Source organism: Ricinus communis, chromosome 8 (assembly GCF_019578655.1).
Source record: "Ricinus communis isolate WT05 ecotype wild-type chromosome 8, ASM1957865v1, whole genome shotgun sequence".
Lineage (NCBI taxonomy): Eukaryota > Viridiplantae > Streptophyta > Magnoliopsida > Malpighiales > Euphorbiaceae > Ricinus > Ricinus communis.
In genome coordinates this window covers 5,885,461-5,904,267 of record NC_063263.1, presented here as the reverse complement: position 1 = coordinate 5,904,267, position 18,807 = coordinate 5,885,461, and the positions used below count along the sequence as shown (strand labels likewise).

The 18,807-nt window shown below is 35.5% G+C and overlaps 1 protein-coding gene and 1 pseudogene across 1 annotated transcript; one reads left to right on the top strand and one right to left on the bottom strand.

Annotated features, from left to right (window-relative positions):
- Positions 1-572: 572 nt before the first annotated feature.
- LOC8276327 (nascent polypeptide-associated complex subunit alpha-like protein 1) lies at positions 573-2,580 on the bottom strand. Its single transcript, XM_048377990.1, has 4 exons — positions 2,389-2,580; positions 1,460-1,556; positions 1,196-1,329; positions 573-1,078 (listed from the first exon to the last, which is right to left on the bottom strand). The coding sequence occupies exons 1-4, from the start codon at positions 2,449-2,451 to the stop codon at positions 746-748; spliced, it is 627 nt and encodes a 208-aa protein (XP_048233947.1). The 5' UTR covers positions 2,452-2,580; the 3' UTR covers positions 573-745.
- A 2,990-nt stretch (positions 2,581-5,570) lies between these two features.
- Positions 5,571-6,808, top strand: LOC8276326 (annotated as a pseudogene).
- Positions 6,809-18,807: the final 11,999 nt, after the last annotated feature.

Below are 18,807 nucleotides of genomic sequence, written 5' to 3'. Positions count from 1 at the left end.
GGCAATGTTTCCACTGCAAAGCGGCAGTGTGACTGTTTTTCAATCGTTCTCTTTGTCCCGATCAAATTGGAGTATTGTGTCTGAACCAAAAACGGAAATTCATTTTCCATGTTTTATTCTTACTACGATTTTCAATTCATCCAACTTGAGATTTAGGTATGCATTTAATCACAAATTTTCTTTTTTGAGTTACAAATAAGAGGATGAAGTTTCTAGAGTTATAGGAGACTTGAATTTGAGAATTGGACATAGCACCTAAATATAATTTCTTTTTGAGTTACAAATTAAAATGAGAGGAGGCATCTTATTAAATTACAAACGAGTTGCAAATAAGAAGAGAAGAGGACTTGAATTTGAAAATTAGGCATGCACCTAACCTCGGCTAAGCATAAACCATTAGTCCGCAAATCAGGTCTTGGTCATCAAACTTTTTTAATTTAAAAACATTAAAATCACCACAAGAATTTGAAATTGAAAAGGCAAATGCACAAAAAGCAAATACCTAAATTCATATTATTGATTTAAACAAAGAGATGCCCGAAAATGGATATAAGCAAAGAACATACAACTCATTCATCACCAAAAGATGCATTTCATATTTGTTTAGTAATACAAAGGAAAACAAGCACAATATGAAACTAGCAAAATTTGGAAATAACAAAACAAATTCAACTCGAAAGAAGAGTGTAAAACCATAATAAACATCCACTAGATCACATAACAAATTCAGGTAAGAATTCTTCTATCAGTTGGTAAGCTCCATGATGGCAGAAACTATGTCTCCATCCGCAGCCTTCAAAGCCTTTACGGCCTTTGACCTAGAGACTCCCGCCTGTGTCATCACCAATTCAATATCCTTTGGCTCCACTCCAGTTTCATCCACCTCTTCATCATCCTGAGCCATGGCTGAAGTCTCAGGCTTGGAAATCACATGGCTGAGATCTGGAGCCTTAAATTGCTCTGCAGCCTGTGTTTGTAGCTGTGAGCTCAAGTCCTCAATCTTAGCCTCGCCAAAGATCACATAAGTGTCTGATGTTGGGCTCTTGAAAACATCAAGCTTTGAAATGACAAATAAAATCTGACATAGTAGGGAAACAATACCAAGTATTAGCAAACAAGTTCCCAAATCAGGGAAGAGACGGACAAATAAATAGATTCTTTCAAAGAAAGAAAAAAACTAGATCGAAGTACACACATTCTTGCTCTTTTTGACAGTAACCCGACTAACACCAGGAATAGGTTTCATTCCAAGCTTCAACATTGCTTTCCGACTCTTCTTTTCACTCCGGCTTTGCTTTGATCTACCACTTACATCTCCATCATGTTGTCCTGTGCATAAAAGAGAGGAAAATAGTTGGCATTATAAATGAACTGCAGAATAAATAAGCATAGTTGCATCCTTATGGCTAGCTTTTCAAAGAGTTAAAAAGTGAATCAAGATTTAAGATGCTGTTTTTACCCTCAGCTTCATCATCATCTTTGTCATCATCATCATCATCATCATCATCTTCCTCATCCTCATCATCATCTTCATCCTCAACCACAGGCTTATCAGCCTTCACAAAATAGTAATACAAGGATTGCTATTAGTAGCCAAATATATGAAAGCACAAAATAAAACAGCAAAATCATCCTATATCATGAGAATCTAACAAAATTATAAATACTGTGCCCTTCTAAAGTACATAAATGGAATACCTATCCTAAAACACACAACAGAAGTGAACAAGAGAACAAGAAACCAAGATCCCAAATTATCCTGGTAAACTAAATCAGAGGATGATAAGTCACTTTAGCAGATTCCAGGGAGCAACCGCACATGATTATACTGCATTAAAGTCAACGGGAAATCAAGTATTAAACTAATACCATAACCGGGAAACTACAGCAAGCTCATCGGGGTCACTAAGAGACATAATAATAACCAGTTAAAACGCTATAACGGTATCAAAATTTTAAGTTTTCTTCGCAGCTGTCATAAATGATTGCATTCTATACATTTTCCCTCCTCTCATACATTTCGATAAAACAAAATCCGTCCATCTAACATTCAATTGAAAGGTTAGCTTTTAACCCATATTATGCCCGCAAACAAATTAAGGTAGAAGTTGCTCATAACCAGAAGCAGGCATCATTTAATCATTTTTTTTTTTTTTGGTTTAATAAGGGAAAAAAGAGTTGAAATCCTGAAGTCATTTTCATAGTAGCAGCAATCAGATCTAACACAAAATAGGCCAACAATAAACAGAAGAACAAAAGAGGACCCAGTAATTCAGTCCTGAAAAGGGTCTTTAAATTTACATTAAAAAAGAAAAAGATTCCTTAGATTCCCAGTAGAAACTATAAAAGGAAGAAAATGAAATAGAGATAGAGATAGAGGGATTATACCTCCTCGAGGATCTTTTGAGCTTCGAGCTGAGCGGCGAGCTCCTCTTGAGTCTCAGCAGTCATAGTTTGCTTCTTTCTTTGATTGGAGAGAGAAAGAGTGTGTCGAAGGTTAAAGCTCTGAAATTGATCACACCAAAAACCCTAAAACCCCCAAATGTGTTTTCACGACAAAAGTGTTAAGCATTTAATAGTCCGGGCCAACCAGTCCACTGAATTACAATACTGACGTTCATAATCGGGCCTCAGCATTCAGGCTACTTTGGGCCTGGGCCATCTGCCCGTTTCTTTTTTCTTTTTTTATTTTTTAATTAGCTGTTGGAATTTTAATTTCTATTTTTAGAATTTCAATACATATACTTGGATAATTTATAATAGGATATTAAGTAAAAAAATGAAAAAATCGAAACTAGTATAAAATACAAGATAGACACCACCCAGATATTAAGGAAGATATATTTAATTAAGACTTATCTATATTTTTTTAAATGAATTAAGTGTGTTTGGATGCATGAATTTGGATTTCTCAAATCTAAATTTAAAAATTCAACAATTCAAAAATCTCTTGTTTGGATAGTATAAAGAATTTGAAATCTCATATTTCAAATTCATCTTAATTTTAAAATTTTAAATAATCATTAAATTTAAATATCTTGGATAACTATATACTTAAGATTCATAATTATAAATAGAAAAGTATGATGTGACATAATTTTTCATCCATGGAAAAATTTTAAAGTCATAAATTTTAATTTGATATGATTTATGTATATATAATAATTTTTAATTATTATTTAACCTTGGAATTTATATTAGATTCAAATAACATAAATAATAGATAATTTGAAAGATAAAAGAAAATGTGTTCGGTGCCAAATGGTAAAAGAGAAAAGTAGAAGGATAAATAATAAGTTGAAAGATAAAAGAAATTTAGATTTAAAATAACAAAAGTAAATGTGTTTAGATACAATTTTATCATAGATTTGCTTTAAATGTAAATTTAAATATAAACGGACATCCGATTTGATTCAAATTTAAATCTCATTGGAGTTTTTAAATTATTAATTATTTTTACAAATTTTGTGATTTTATAAATATTTTTTATATATTTTACTAAAAAATATTTTTATAGACTTTGATTGATTTTCACAAACTATTTATTTATTATTTAATTATTTAAAAATAAATTCAATCATTTTATTTTTATTATTTTTTTTTGCGTTTACTTTAAATATTATTTCACATAAATATCATATGCAACTCCATATATAAGTAATAAATTTTATTTTGTTGTTGTGTTAAATTTATATTATTTTGAAAACTTTATCTCACAACATGAATAGTATTTTTTTGTCAAGAAAATAATTCTTTTAAAAAAATTAACATATTATAATTTGTTTCTAATTAAACCACTAAATTCATGTCATGATTATTATATTTTATTTATTAATTATTTAATAAATATTTAAACTAACAATAATCACGCTTATTAGTTATTTAAAAATTTATATTAAATAACTCCTTACTTATACAAAATTTTAAAAAATTATCATTAAAGTATTTAAGAGTTGAAATTGAATGCACCCTCTTATAATATTAAAGTGAAGGAAATGGTTGTCATGTATTTCTCGAATTAAGTAGCAATTTAGCTCTTGAATATAGTAGCTAGGTCCAAATCTATCTAAAATTAACTCTCTGCTCTAATTGCTCAACACATCTTATAAATTGGTCGATTTAATCCAAATTTAAGAGAATGGAATTCACACATTTACATTTATAGGTAAATAAGTTATATAAAATAATACTAATTTCATTTCTTCATTTTTCATTTTCCATCTTTATTCTTTTCTTTCAATTTTTGGTGAAATTTTTTTCTCAAATAAATGAAAACTACAAACTTATAAAAAATTTGAATCATATATTTTACAAATATATAATATAAAAAATTACAAAATTTATTTCAAAAAGATTACAGAATTAGATAAAACAAATTGAAAAAGGAAAAAGAGGGAGAGCACCGTAGGCTCGTCGTCCCAAACATCGCTTGCTTTTTATCCACAGCCGCCTTCACAACCACCACCATCTTCCTCCACTCTCTTTATTTTCTCTCCACAAACACCCTCTCACTCCTCTCCCTACTAAACCAACAACAACCACAACAAAACAAAAAATCAAGAGCAGCAATGGCCTTAACATTCACAACCACCTGCACCGCTACCACAACCACCACCAATAGCCTTAACAGCCACAAAAACAGTCACCTCTTTTGGGATGATGTTGTTAGCGAGATGGGTAACCAAAAACACTCAACCTGTGCATTCTAAACTCACACAATCCATTGCCCAAAACTCGTTCAACTCAGTCTTTATGGACCTCTCAACCTCAAGTCTCTGTTGATGTTGATAATGATATATATTGCATTGAGTTGAGAGCGTGGAACCCTAGGTGATATCGATGTTGATAATCCAATTAGGGGAAAAACGAGTTTTGGACAACGACTGCAAATCTAGGTGAACAGATTGTTGAATGGCTTCATCTTCGAGTAGTGACTCAACCTACGCATCCCAAACTCGTAGACTTTGATTTGGGGTTAAGGTCTTTAAACAATTTTGGGTGAAACAAAATTTATGGGCATCCTCTTGTTGATAACACTCGCACTTTCTCTGATCTTTCAAAACCAAATTACCTACCCATTAACAAAAACCAAAAATTAGTACCCGTTGTTATGAGTTGCTGAGGCTTTTTAGCCATAAATGAGGACGATTTTTCATTTTCTAACTCAGTTGCCAACTCTCTGCAATTCAAATCCCATTCTTATGAAGAAAAAAAAGCTTTGATCATTTTTTCTAAAATCTTTAAACAGATTGACTTAACCTCCGTTAGGAAATAAATGTCACACTTAAAATTAGTTTAATCGGTAAAAGTATTAATTCTTAAAAATAAGAGATATTAAATATTAAATGAATTTTTATTTTTATAGTAAATATAAAGAATGACTACTTTCTTTTTATATATTATTAAACTTGTATGTAAAAATGGCAGAACTTTTTCACTTGTTACTCATTGGAAGTAACTATGGCTTGTGGAAGATGAATTTAGTAGTCAATTAATTATGTTTCATTTTTCTAAATTTAAAAAATTGATTTGGAACTGTTAGACAACTCATCACATGCGCAAATGATCTAATTGATGGCCACTTCATATAATGCTCTTCTTTATCAATACAATAAGACAAGTACGTGGTCGCCATCCCAAAATAAACTCCAGAATTAGTTCCTTTCTTCTCTTCTGTACTGTTGTAATGATGGATGAGCTACAAGTATTGCTTTTAACTCTTCCTGAAGAGAGAGACTGGCAGGGAGTCTATCTTTATCAGTACAAAGGATTCTGGTATACTTCTGTTGCCAGTATGCCCAAATCAGGCACTACTTGGTTAATTTCTATTCTTTATTTGATTACAAACCGGAGTCGCTATGCATTTAATCTTGATGAATGCCCTTTGCTCACTTCGAGTCCTCATGATCTTGTTCCTTTTCTAGGACTCGATCTTTACTTGAAAAAACCAGCGCCCTGATCTTGAAACTATTCCCGACCCAAGAACATTTGCTACAAACACCCCTTATAGTTCCTTGCCGACTTCCATTACCAATTCCAATTGTAAGATTGTCTATGTGTGTAGGAATCCTTTGGATCAATTCATCTCCTATTGGCAATTTTTGCTCAAGATTCGACCCATATCGAATGATGATCAAACTAATTCTCTAGAGGAAGCATTCGAGATGCACTGCAAGGGAATCCATAAGTTTGGACCGTTTTGGGATCATGTTTTAGAGTATTGGAAAGCAAGCCAAGATAATCCTGACAAAGTGTTTTTCGTGAAATATGAAGAGCTCAAAGAAGACATCATAGGACACACGAAAAAGCTGGCCGAGTTCGTGGATTTTCCTTTTTCAAAGGAAGAAGAGGAACAAGGTATTGTGCAAGAAATAACAAGAATTTGTAGTTTGGAAAACCTGAAGAATTTGGATGAACAAGAGTGGTAAGCACCCTGTTGGAGTTCCAAACCATGCCTTTTTCAGGAAAGGAGATTGGAGCAACTATTTGACACCTTCGATGGCAGAGCGTATGATCAATCATCTTCAAGAAAATTGAAGGAATCTGGTTTGTGTTTTGATCTATCTTGCAAAATCTAGAAAGAAGCCTAGCTATGTATACCTTTGCCCCAGTTTGAGGGTCCTTTGTTCTAGATTTATATGCATCATATCATCCTACTGCATGTATAATCTAGCCAAATATACAAGCATATGCTCTGGCTTTGATGATTTTATTTCCTGAACAAGAGATCTGTTAAAGATCAGGGTGTATATATGTATTTGTTTTTGCTACTTCTGGTATATTTGAGATTCCCAACCGAGAATTTTGAGATGTTTAGAATTGAATTGCTAACTTCATAGTATTGATGCATGCAACCGATTATTACTGAACCATTAGTCTAAGACCATTTCTTTATTTCATAGGCACATTGAAATTATTAAGCTGATTGATGAATAATATAGCGAAAATTAGAAAATTCCACTTCTCAATTCTGATAATACTATGTCCCTTGACTTATAAATAAAAAGACATGAACAGAAGTGTTGAATTAGTTGAAAGTGTAAGGCATCCACATGTTAAGAATATATACTCTGTTTGCAGCTTAATAATGCGTTAAGTAGGGTATTTTCAATCATCTGAACACTTTCTTTAGCTTGGTTTTCCCCTTCCCAAAAATTAAGTTGCCAGCAGCCACAGGCTTAGCCTGGTTATAGGTGCATAAATCAATTTAATTAAGTTGTCAAGTTTGAATTGTCGTAAAAGAATCCTTAAATTTAATACCATTTTTAGCCCCCAACCCTTTCCATATGAAAATCTCCAAATTTGACATAACAATTTCAAGTTGAATTTCCTACCGAAGAAAAGGAAAATAATTGGCAAATGAAGCTGAAGAATTCCTCTAACATCACCAAAGTTTTCCTTCTCGACTTTCCTGCAGAAATCAGTAACTTCTTGTCTCCATCTGATAGATCTTCTCTGCAGCAAGCTAACTTTGAGGATCCTTTCCCAAATGCCTTTGGAAGAAGGGCAACCAAAGAATAGATGGGAGATAATTTCAGAAGCAACGTTGCATAGAACACACTTATCATCTATTGTTACTGTTGAAGAAAGAAGAAAAGAAACTGAGGTCTCAGAGGCTGCACAAGCTAGGTTGCTTGTGCAGACCTATCATCACAGACCTCAGTGTAAAAAGGAGCATCCTTTCCTGCAAAGCAGGAAAGGTCACTTCAGCTCATACCCTATTCAGAAAGAGTCGTTAGGCAACTGTTAGGATAGAACACAAATAAGCAAATCATGTATATATAGCATTCATCTCACTGTAAAAGAACTCAGAATCCTTATTTTTAATTCAATCTTCTTCATTGTTCTTTTTACATGGTATCAGAGCCTGGTTTCCACCAGTAATCATCATCTATCCATTCTTTTTCAGCCATGTCTCAAAATGAAAAATTGACCAATATCATTCTTAAAGACAACTCAAACTATTTCAAATGGTCCAAAACTGTGTATATTGCCCTCAGTGGCAGAAAAAGATTAGGATTTATCACTAGGACAAAGCAACGGCCAAAACCAGAGAGGCCAGAAGCTCCCATCGAAGAAGAAATTGACAGAATAGAGGAATGACAGACATCTCACCATTTGGTCATGTCTTGGCTCACAAATACTATGGAGCCCCAAATTTCCCATTTCTGCATCCTGATAGAATCATCAAAATCAATTTGGGATAAAATGCAAAGCCTTTACGGCCACCAACATAATTTTGCACATATATTCAGACTCAAACAAGAGTTAGCTCAAATCACTAAGGGAACAAAAAATTCCTCGCAATATGTAACAGAAATACTCATACGGTGGGAAGAGTTGCAGAACTATATTCCGCCTTCAATCGACCCACTAGAAATTCAAAAAAGGAACGAACAAGATCTTGTGTACACTTACCTTGGAGGATTGGACTCAAGCTATGAAAGCCTAAGATCGCAGATCCTCCTCACGTTCGAGCTTCCTCGAATAGACGAAGTAATAGCAAGCGTTTAGCGCGAAGAAATGCGAAGGAACACCATGAGCGCCTCCTCTCCCCCGCAAGTTGCGGAAAATCACGCCTACAACGCCGACGCTGGCGAATGGCCAAGCATTGTGACCACCGCCAGCGTGGTCACTCACGTGAGGTCTGTTGGCACATACACCCGCACTTGAGGCAATCGCGGGGGTGGGACGGAGCTGGAACAGTGAGGAGAGGGGGAAGAGGATAAAGGAAAGGGGGCGGTGGCAGGAGAGAAGGTTTTTGGACAAAGGGAAATAGAGGAGAAAGAGGAGAAGTAGGGTTAGGAATGGGTGTATATGCCGGGGCAGGTGTCTTTAATCAAACCCGACCCGAATCCGGCTTACAGACCTGACCCGACGACCCGTCCTCACTTGGACTCGGCCCATCCAGGCTTCGGCCTAGTAAGTCCCCCAGCCCAACAGTCTCTATGGGCTCCTCAAGTCCACCAAAATCAGCCCGCCCATCAGGCCAAATCGACCCCCCATGATCCAGCCCACCAGGCCCAGTCGACTCACACGGCCCACCAGCCATCTCAAGCCCAAATGGCTGACATCTTGGCCCAACTCCGGGCCCTGGTCCAGCAGCCCAACCGGTTCGGTTCAAACCCATCCGATGGGTCAGGTTCGGTTCAACCACTATTAAATTCATCAAATTTCTACCATAATGCTTGGATTATTGACTCTAGAGTCACTGATCACATGACTTGGGATCCTACTCAATTACAAAAAATTCATTCTATCAGAGATTCTCATCATGTGACAGTTGCCAATGGCAACTGTAACACCCGGAATTTTTATATATTTAATAATGAGTTTTTATTTAAGTCAATTTTAACTTCATTATTATTGGGTTTAATTTGAAATGATTTAATGAAAAATTTAATATTAATTAAATAAATGAGTTATTTTCTATACTCAATTAGTTTGAAATTTTAAGAAATTATTCAAGTAAATTATTTAAGGAATAAATAATATTTTTTATTTTGGTTATTCAAATTTTCCCAAGAGCATATTTATATAAGTAAAATTATATATCGGAAAATTTTGGAAGAAATTATAAAGGATGTGTTTATAAAAGAATTTTGGGAAAATTGGTATTATAATTGATTAGTAGTATTAAATTTTGAGTTGGAAATTGATTAATTAATTTAATTGTGTGTTAGGACTAAATTGGAAATTTATTTTGGAATAAGGATTGAAAGTATAATTTTATTTTTATGGGGTTTTAATGGAAATTTGTGAGTTTGGTATTTTCGTAAATAAATATGTCGGTCAGGGGTATTGTTGTAATTATGTATTTTCAATAATTCGGATTTGGCCCAAATTAAATGGTTAAGGGCTTAATTGAAAGGCTAAAAAGAAGTTTGGGGGTTAAATTAGAATTCTGCAGGATGAAATTGTAAGTAATTAAGAAAGTTGAGGGACCAAATTGTAATAAGAAAAAGTTCAGGGGTCAAATGTCGATATTGAAGGGAAAGAAACCGGGGAAGAAAGTGAGGGCGTGGAGGCCGGCCGGCGAGAATCGCGTGTGGCGCGACTTCAAGTGGCCGAGTTGGGTGGCGATCGGCTCTCTCGTGAGAGCTTTCTTTTGGCGTGGTGGCCGGGAGACGGAAGATCCGGTGGAGAGAGAAAATGGTGGCGGTGTTTTGGGTTTTTCCGGTGAGCTCCGTGAGGATGGATGATCGGAGGATGTATCCCGACTCTCCTCGGCCTCAAGCTTCGCGATGGCACCGGTTTTGTGGCGATCGGGCTTCGTTGGCAAATCGACGGTCGAGATCGTCCGCAAATCTCTCCCGGATGATCGGGTGTCGGATCGGAAAATCGGGCGGGGATCATCATCGGCCGTCGTTGTGAGTCCGATGGTGTGTTCGGATCGAAGTCGACCGAGCGATCGAGCGTCTCGGTAATTTTCTTTGGCCCGTTAATTTTAGAAATTCTTGGTTTAATTGTGTCTATTGGATGGTATTGAGTATTTGATGATATTTGTGAGTTATAAATAATTGTCTGTCAGTTTGCCTGCCTCGTATTTTGTGCTGTGTGGCGGAGTCGGGAAATAGTGAAGTTTGGGGACCCGACTCCCGTTGTTTAAATTGTTGAATATTTGGAGTGTTCTTCTGGCAGGTCCTGGACCCGTTTTTACGGGGGGTAATGTTCGTGTTGTAGGGGAGGTTCTGCCGAATTTTCGGTAGTTCCCGAGTCGAGATTCTTAGACAGTCAGTCCTAGGAGTCTAGACCTAGGATTAATGATCGATTGTTTCATCGTTTTGATAAATTGTTTTCCGTGATTAGATGATCTGTCTGTTCGGCTCGCTCCTACCGAGGCACCGGAGCAGAGCTAGGAGGTCGCCAATCCTGTGAGTTAAAGTCATTTAATCATTGCACTATTGCTAAGTCTGATTTTAATATGCTATTTTGGAAGTTTATGTTTAACATGGTTACTAATATCTCAACGTAATTAATTTTACTGGATTATTAATTATTGAAGATAATATGAGTATTATTATAGTAATGTTATAATAATTCCAAATATCATCAGTTTTCCACCCCATTTCCGATGTTTTACTCTTAATTGTTAATCATTAATTTGATATGGTTGAATGACTTCATTATACAATGATATTTATTAAATGGATGATTATGTCTTGGGAAACGTGGCTTGTAGAACATGCCGCCTGATGGGTTACATCAGGACCGCGTGCGCACCGGTAATGATCATGGACATAAGGTTATTATGGATTTGTTTGCCCTGATCGAGCATTGCTCTCCGGGTCGAGTTCGATTGATTGCGGAGTTAAGGTCCCCGATCGAGCTTGCTCTCCGGGGCGCCGGCTTATTTGGAATTCAAGTGTTCAGTCGGAGGTAAGGACCTGATCGAGCTTGCTCTCTGGGCGCGGACTGTTGGATTAAGAGAGCCGAAAGGCTATTAGAATTTGGGGTTAGGGTTCTACTGAGCCACTCGTCCCGTAAAAGTAAAAATATATTTTTATTTATTCATTTATTTATTTATTATGATTTGATTATAATGTGATTTGTATTTACGTGCATGGTTGATATTTTGATTCGAATGATTAATATTTTATGTGAAGGAAATAGTAGGGTATGATTATAGTATGATTTGAATAATCTATTTTTTCCGAGAAGAAGCAATAGTCCCTAGATTATTTGATTTTAACTCACTCTCGAACGATTGCATTTTTTTTTTTTTCGGATTCGTGATCGTTAGTTCTCCGCGACTCTTATTCAAGAATCCGACTCCTTCATCATCGGGTGATGTATTTGATTTGGTATGTAAATTGGTAAATCTTAGATTCTCCGTGAGTAGTAATAGTAAATGTATCAGTTGTAAATTTTCTGAGCTTCAGGTCTCGCCTAGTTTTTCTGGCAGACCGAAGTATTTATGTAGAATGTAGCTATTAAGATAATTTGTGGTTTTAATAATATTAATTTGAGATGAGATTTGTTTAAATCAGTGAGTGTCAGGCTTACTACGGGTTTCGGTGGCCTTAAGCCTACCCATTCCTAGTGCTTGGTCCACGGGCCCACAGTGGGGTCGTGACAAAGTTGGTATCGAGCTTAGGTTTAGATTTCCTTCCGACCTAAGTTAAGATTTTCTGCAATCGCGGAGTTAGGATCATGTCTGTCTTGTTGTTTTCATTGACTCCAGTGTCTCAGCCTTCACTGTTAGAGAGTCAGTCTTTCCTTTCTTGTAAGCTTGTCCTTGGTGCTGTGCTGAGAATGTGCTTTGTAGCGATGGGAGGATCCGAAGCGCGATAGACTCGTGATGTTTCTTCAAGTGATTAGTGCAGTCCGCCTTTAGAAGCTTTGATTGTGTTTTCGATGGTGGGCACCGCAGTCAGTTTTAGTGTAGAGCGTGGTTGCAGTCGTGTCATGGACTGCCTCGTCATCGCATCAGGCATCGTCTTATTGAGTAGCGCCGAAGGTAGTGCCTGGGAAGTCGAGTGGATGTCAGCTATTATGGTTGAGTTGGTGATTGTAAGAAGCTTAAGAAAGGTGGCAGGAGTGTTTTCGGACGCTCAGAATCCAGAGAAACTTAAGCGAACATTATCTATTTTTCTAAGTAGAACAAGTGTTTTAAAATACAATGTTGCGCCCAGTCCTGTAAGAATGCATTATGGCATAACCCTCCAAAGACATATTTTGTGTCCACTAATTCCCCCCAAGACATGCTAATGCATCAAAGATTTAGGCATCCTCCTGACATTGTTTTAAATAAATTACTTTGTTCAAATTTAAATTCTAGCAATTGTGATGTGTATAAATTCTCGAAACACACGCGATTACCTTTTTCCTTGTCATCTAGTGTGTCTGAAAACACATTTGATTTAATTCATTCTGATGTTTGGGGACCTGCCCCCGTTACTGCCTATAATCATTTCCGCTATTTTGTTATTTTTATTGATGATTACTCTCGGACCACTTGGATTTATTTATTAAAAGGAAAAAATGAAATTTTTTCCCGCTTTCAAGATTTTTTCAATTTCATCAAAAATCAATATAATGCAAAATTAACATTTTTTCGCTCCGATAATGGTACGGAGTACGTAAATCAACATTTTTTCACTTTTCTTAAACATCATGGCATCATACATCAAACCACTTGTGTTAATACCCCCGAGCAAAATGGAGTGTCTGAACGCAAAAATCGACATCTTCTCAATGTTGCTAGCACTCTTCTTTTTCAAAATCATGTGCCCTCTATGTTTTGGTCGGATGCCTTGTTAACCGCAGCCTATCTCATAAATCGGCTGCCTACTGTCATCTTAAAAAATCTCAGCCCTCTAGAAGTTTTCAAAGGCCGAAAAATATAAGTAGGTCACCTCCGGGTTTTTGGATGTGTTTGCTATGTTCATATCAAACGCTCACACAAACTAGACAAAAGCTCGGTCAAGACCCTCTTTCTAGGCTATTCCTCCACCCAAAAAGGGTACAAATGCTATGATCCTTTAAACCATAAAGCTTATGTTTCTCGTGATGTCACCTTTGTGGAAACTGAATCCTACTACACACCCTCCACCGGTGTTGCCTTCCCTCCTAGACCTTGTCAGTCTTTTTTCCACTTAACTGTAATTCTTCTCTTAGCAGCTCTGAACAGGATTATCAGCCTCAGGGGGAGTCTCCTTCTGTCTCAAGGCCACTTCCTTCATGGGGAGAAACTCGGCCTCACGAAAAAGAAGAAATTGCTTGAGAAGATCCACTCGTCAATCTAGACCCCCTGTAAAATTTAGAGACTATGTGTCTCATACGGTAACATATCCAATTCAGAAGTTCATTTCTTATAATGTCTTATCTAATCAATATCGCAACTACCTTTGTCAGATCTCAAACCACACTGAACCCATAAATTTCTACGAAGCCAACGCCGACCCTAAATGGTGTAAGGCTATGGAAGAAGGACTTCGTGCCTTAGAGAAAAATGATACATGGAGTATTGTTCATCTTCCACAAAATAAAAAACCCGTGGGATGCAAAAGGATATACAAGATCAAGTACAATAGTAATGGAACTATTGAGAGATACAAGGCCAGACTTGTAACCCGAGGTTTCACTTAAACTTATGGAGTTGACTATCAAGAGACATTTTCTCCAGTGGCCAAAATGAATACGGTCAGAATTCTTCTCTCAACAGCAATCAATCAGGACTGGAATCTATTTCAAATGGATGTCAAGAACGCCTTCCTACAAGGTAATTTAGAAGAGGAAGTTTACATGAGACTACCTCCTGGTCATAAGTCAACCTCAGACACTTCCATGGTATGTAAACTAAAGAAGGCTATCTATGGCCTAAAACAGTCCCCGAGAGCATGGTATGCCAAACTTAGCCGTTTTTTACTAGGTATTAATTTCAGTAAATGTGAATCTGACTCATCTATGTTTGTTAAAAATACTCTTAATCACACCATTGTTATCTTAGTGTATGTTGATGATATTATAATAATAGGGAATGATGATCGAGGAATAGAGGATGTCAAAGTCTAAAACGAGAGTTCGACATCAAAGATCTTGGTCAACTGTCATATTTCCTAGGCATAGAAATGGCAAAATCCAACAAGGGCTTATTTCTATCTCAAAGGAAATATACCCTCGACCTCTTGAAAGAAATTGGAAAAATAGGCGCCAAACCTGCCATCACCCCTATGGAAACCAAAATTAAACTTAACTTAGAAGATGGAGAACCCTTAACCAACATAGGGCACTATCAGCGCTTGGTAGGGAAATTGATTTATCTTACTGTCACTAGACCTGACATTTCATTTGCAGTTAGTGTAGTGAGCCAGTTTATGCATGCTCCTCGCACCAGTCACCTAGAAGCTATAGATCGAATCCTCAGATATCTCAAGGGAACTCGCAGACAAGGAATCTGGATGAAGAAGAACAATACTACTAACATAGTTAGTTTTTCTAATGCAGATTGGGCTGGAAGTTGTGATAGGAAGTCAACCACTGGTTACTGTGTCTTTATAGGAGGAAACTTGGTGACTTGGAAAAGTAAAAGACAAAGTGTAGTGGCCAGATCAAGCGCCAAAGCTGAATATCGTGCAATGGCTTCCACTGCAAGCGAACTCATTTGGATCAAACAAGTCCTTAAAGATATGAAAGTTTCAAGTAAAGAACTAATACAAATGCATTGCGATAATCAAGCTGCTTGACATATCGCATCAAATCTGGTGTTTCACGAACGAACCAAACACATTGAAGTTGATTGTCACTTCATCAGATAAAAGGTTCAAAAAGGAGAGATTGAGACCCTCTACATCAGAAGTCAAGACCAACTGGCAGACATATTCATAAAGGCCCTTGATAGGCAGAATCATCATTCGATCCTCAGCAAGATGGGTTCCATAAACTTACTCGAACCCACCTTGAGGGGGAGTGTTGAAAAAAGAAGAAAAGAAACTAAAGTCTTAGAGGCTGCACAAGCTAGGTTGCTTATGCAAACCTATCATCACAAACCTCAGGGTAAAAAGGAGCATCCTTTCCTGTAAAGCAGGAAAGGTCACTTCAACCCATACCCTATTCAGAAAGAGTCGTTAGGCAACCGTTATGATAGAACACAAATAAGCAAATCATGTATATATATCATTCATCTCACTGTAAAAGAACTCATAATCCTTATTTTTAATTCAATCTTCTTCATTGTTCTTTTCACAGTTACCCTCCATACCATCAACTTATTCTTAGTTCTCAGCTTGTCATGAAGGGCCAACCATACAATGAAGCTGAACGGAGGCACAACAGTCAAACTTGTTCCAAGAAAGAAGCTATGCTCCTTCTCAAAGCTCTCCAGGTAGAAGCCACAGACCAAACATCATAATTAAGTCTTCAAATCACTTTATCCTCCATATCTTCAGACACTCTAAAACTATGTTTAATATAACTCAAGACTTTATAGACACCACACCAGCATCATCAGAAGATTCCCAGCCACCATGCTTTCATGGATCACACACAAGAGTTCTTGCGGGAATATTTTTTCAATCATCTAGAGTGTAGGAAACATTACTACGGGCATTGCCATGGATCATACCAGAAGTTCATACTTCTTCCATTCCGAGGTTTATACTCAAAACATGCTTTAAATCTTTCTCTCTAATCTTAATCAACTGCCTCCAAATCCAGCTGGCAGAATGGGGTTCATTCCTGCCCCAGTCATTATGCAGATGCAGGTGCATATCTAATTTCAGACATGTGTTTGAGTTTTCAGTTTTACTACTCAACACTTTTTTTTTTATCATTCTTCATTTTGTATCTTTGATTCGCTATAGTTTTCTTGGATGTTGTCGCTTATAATTTTCTGCCTTGAATTTGCATACTCTGAGCTACGAAGTGATGCTTGCTGCAATGATATAATACTGGACGACAACATTCCAAAATAAAGGTAACTTTCAGAAACATCCAATGCCCTCAATGAATAAGTACCCTTTTCTCGCTTCAAATCCCTCACGATCTTTTTCCTTTTTTGAACTCAAATCCCTCGAAACTATTCTTGATCCAAACTCCTTTATAGTTCCTGTCAACTTCCATTATTGATTCTAATCATGTAAGATTGTTAATGTGAGCACATCTGTATCAAATTCATTTCCTTACAAAAATTTTTTTATGCTTAAGCTTGGGCTCAAGAATGCTGACCAAATTTCGCTTTTGAGTTGTACTGCGAGGGAACTAATGGCTGCCTGGTTTGGAGAGCAAATTAAGAAAATACTGATAGTGTTACGAAAATATGAAAGAAAACATCAAAAGATACAAACAAACCTTAAAAGAATAAATACATGAAAAGGTTCGGTATTTCACTTAATTATTGTTGTATTAGCCCAACATAAATGCTATTTTTGTACTTTATTCCGGTGTGTATCCTTACCAAACATAGGGATTTAACTTTAGAAAACTCAATAGATAAGAAGAAGAAGGTATAGTTAATATACGAGAAACTTGTGTATGTTTCATATGCATTTTCAAATTCTTACTGCAGCATAATTAACACCGGAAACTTCTTATTTAAATTTAGTGTATAATACTATAATAGAAAATTATTTTCTAAATTTTGTGTATGTCTCTATTTATACACTAAATTGATAGATAATTCACATATATTCATTAGTTTTAAATGATAACATATGTGTCAATCATCTAATATCCAAGAATAAAACACATATGCATGCGTGCCATTATCTTATTAGTTGCTTTATATACATCAAGTCTAGGTAAGAATCTTCCCATTACAACTAATAGAGAGAGTGAAACATATATAACTTGGGAGAAATTCTTAGTTAGATTCAGTCCACCATGTCATACGTAGACTAAATCAATTACATGGTGATATATGACTTCATTTATTAATTGTAGCATTGTCATTAGTTGGATTTTAATCATGAGTTGTTATTGGTAATAAATATATCAACCAATAAAAATGCTACAACTAATAAATAAAGTCATATGTTACCATATAATTGATTTAGTTACAAATGATGTGGTAGACTGAGTCAATCTAATAAATTCTCCATGACTTAAAATATATATACCACAACTAATATTAGAAAGACATGTATATAGAAGTGTTTTATACTTTGTTATTGAATAATAGATACATATTTCATTATTTAAAACTAATAAAGATGTGTCAATCATTTATCAGTTTTTTATATAAAAAGAACTTTTTAATAATATCAACTCATTTTACAACTTTCTCTTATTAACATTAGAGAGTGCATGATATGAATCAAGGCTGCCATGAGATTCCATTGCAAAGGCATGCATCAAAAAGTCCAAAATAGAAATGCAACTCATGCATGAAAAAAAGAGTCCAACCTTATAATGGAGTATTCAGTCCATTTTGAAGAATAAAAGCCATTTGGCCATGATTAGGCTTTTAGGCTTAATTCATATTTATATGGGTTCTTATCTTTTAGATTTTAGCTTACGTAGTTGTTTTAGTTTATTTTTATTTAATTAAGGATTATTTTATTAGGCGTGAGTTATATGTATTGTGTGTGGAGTTACAAATAAATGCACATGTTTAGTTGTCATTTGGGAGTTACAAAATGAGTGACATCAATATAAAAACAGCCACTTTTAATGAGTTTTAAGGGGAATTAAAGGAAAAAACGTGGGAAAGCTCAAAAGATATCTATTTAGGTTTCTTTATCTTGTTTTGGCTATAAATATCAAAGCTAAATCCATTTGTAAATATATAATTGATGAATGATAATCTTTGTTTGCTCTTTGTGAGTGTTTTTGCTTAAGTTCTTGCATGAACTTTGAACTTATCAAACTATTTTTAGTTTGTGGCGTTCTCTAACCAAAATCTTGTGTTTGATTCTTAACTTATCAAATCATACTTGGTTTATGGCGTTTGGAGTTGAATTCAAGTGCTAGTTTCATTGTTGGAACTAGTTTTCCCTAACTTCACTTAAGGAGATCCATGGGTTTTGGAATCATCTTGATTGGAGGGTGTTTTCTTGCATTCCATATGTATCATAACTCATTAGTTATTGGGTGTATGATTGCTAAGATGATGATTTCCTATCAGTGCAAATTTGAGTAGGTAGAAATTATATTAGTTTTTAGTTTATTTACTTTGTTTCATATGTAGGATTTGTTTAAAATTGCTTTCTAGATTATTCTTTTAAAAAGTTGATAAATGAATTTTTAAAAATAAATAAAAACAGAACAATTTATGAAAAGATAAAAAATTAATCAATTAAATTAAAGAAATCTAAATCTATCAACTTACAATAATTTCATAAAAAATTAAAAAAAGAAAAGAAAAGA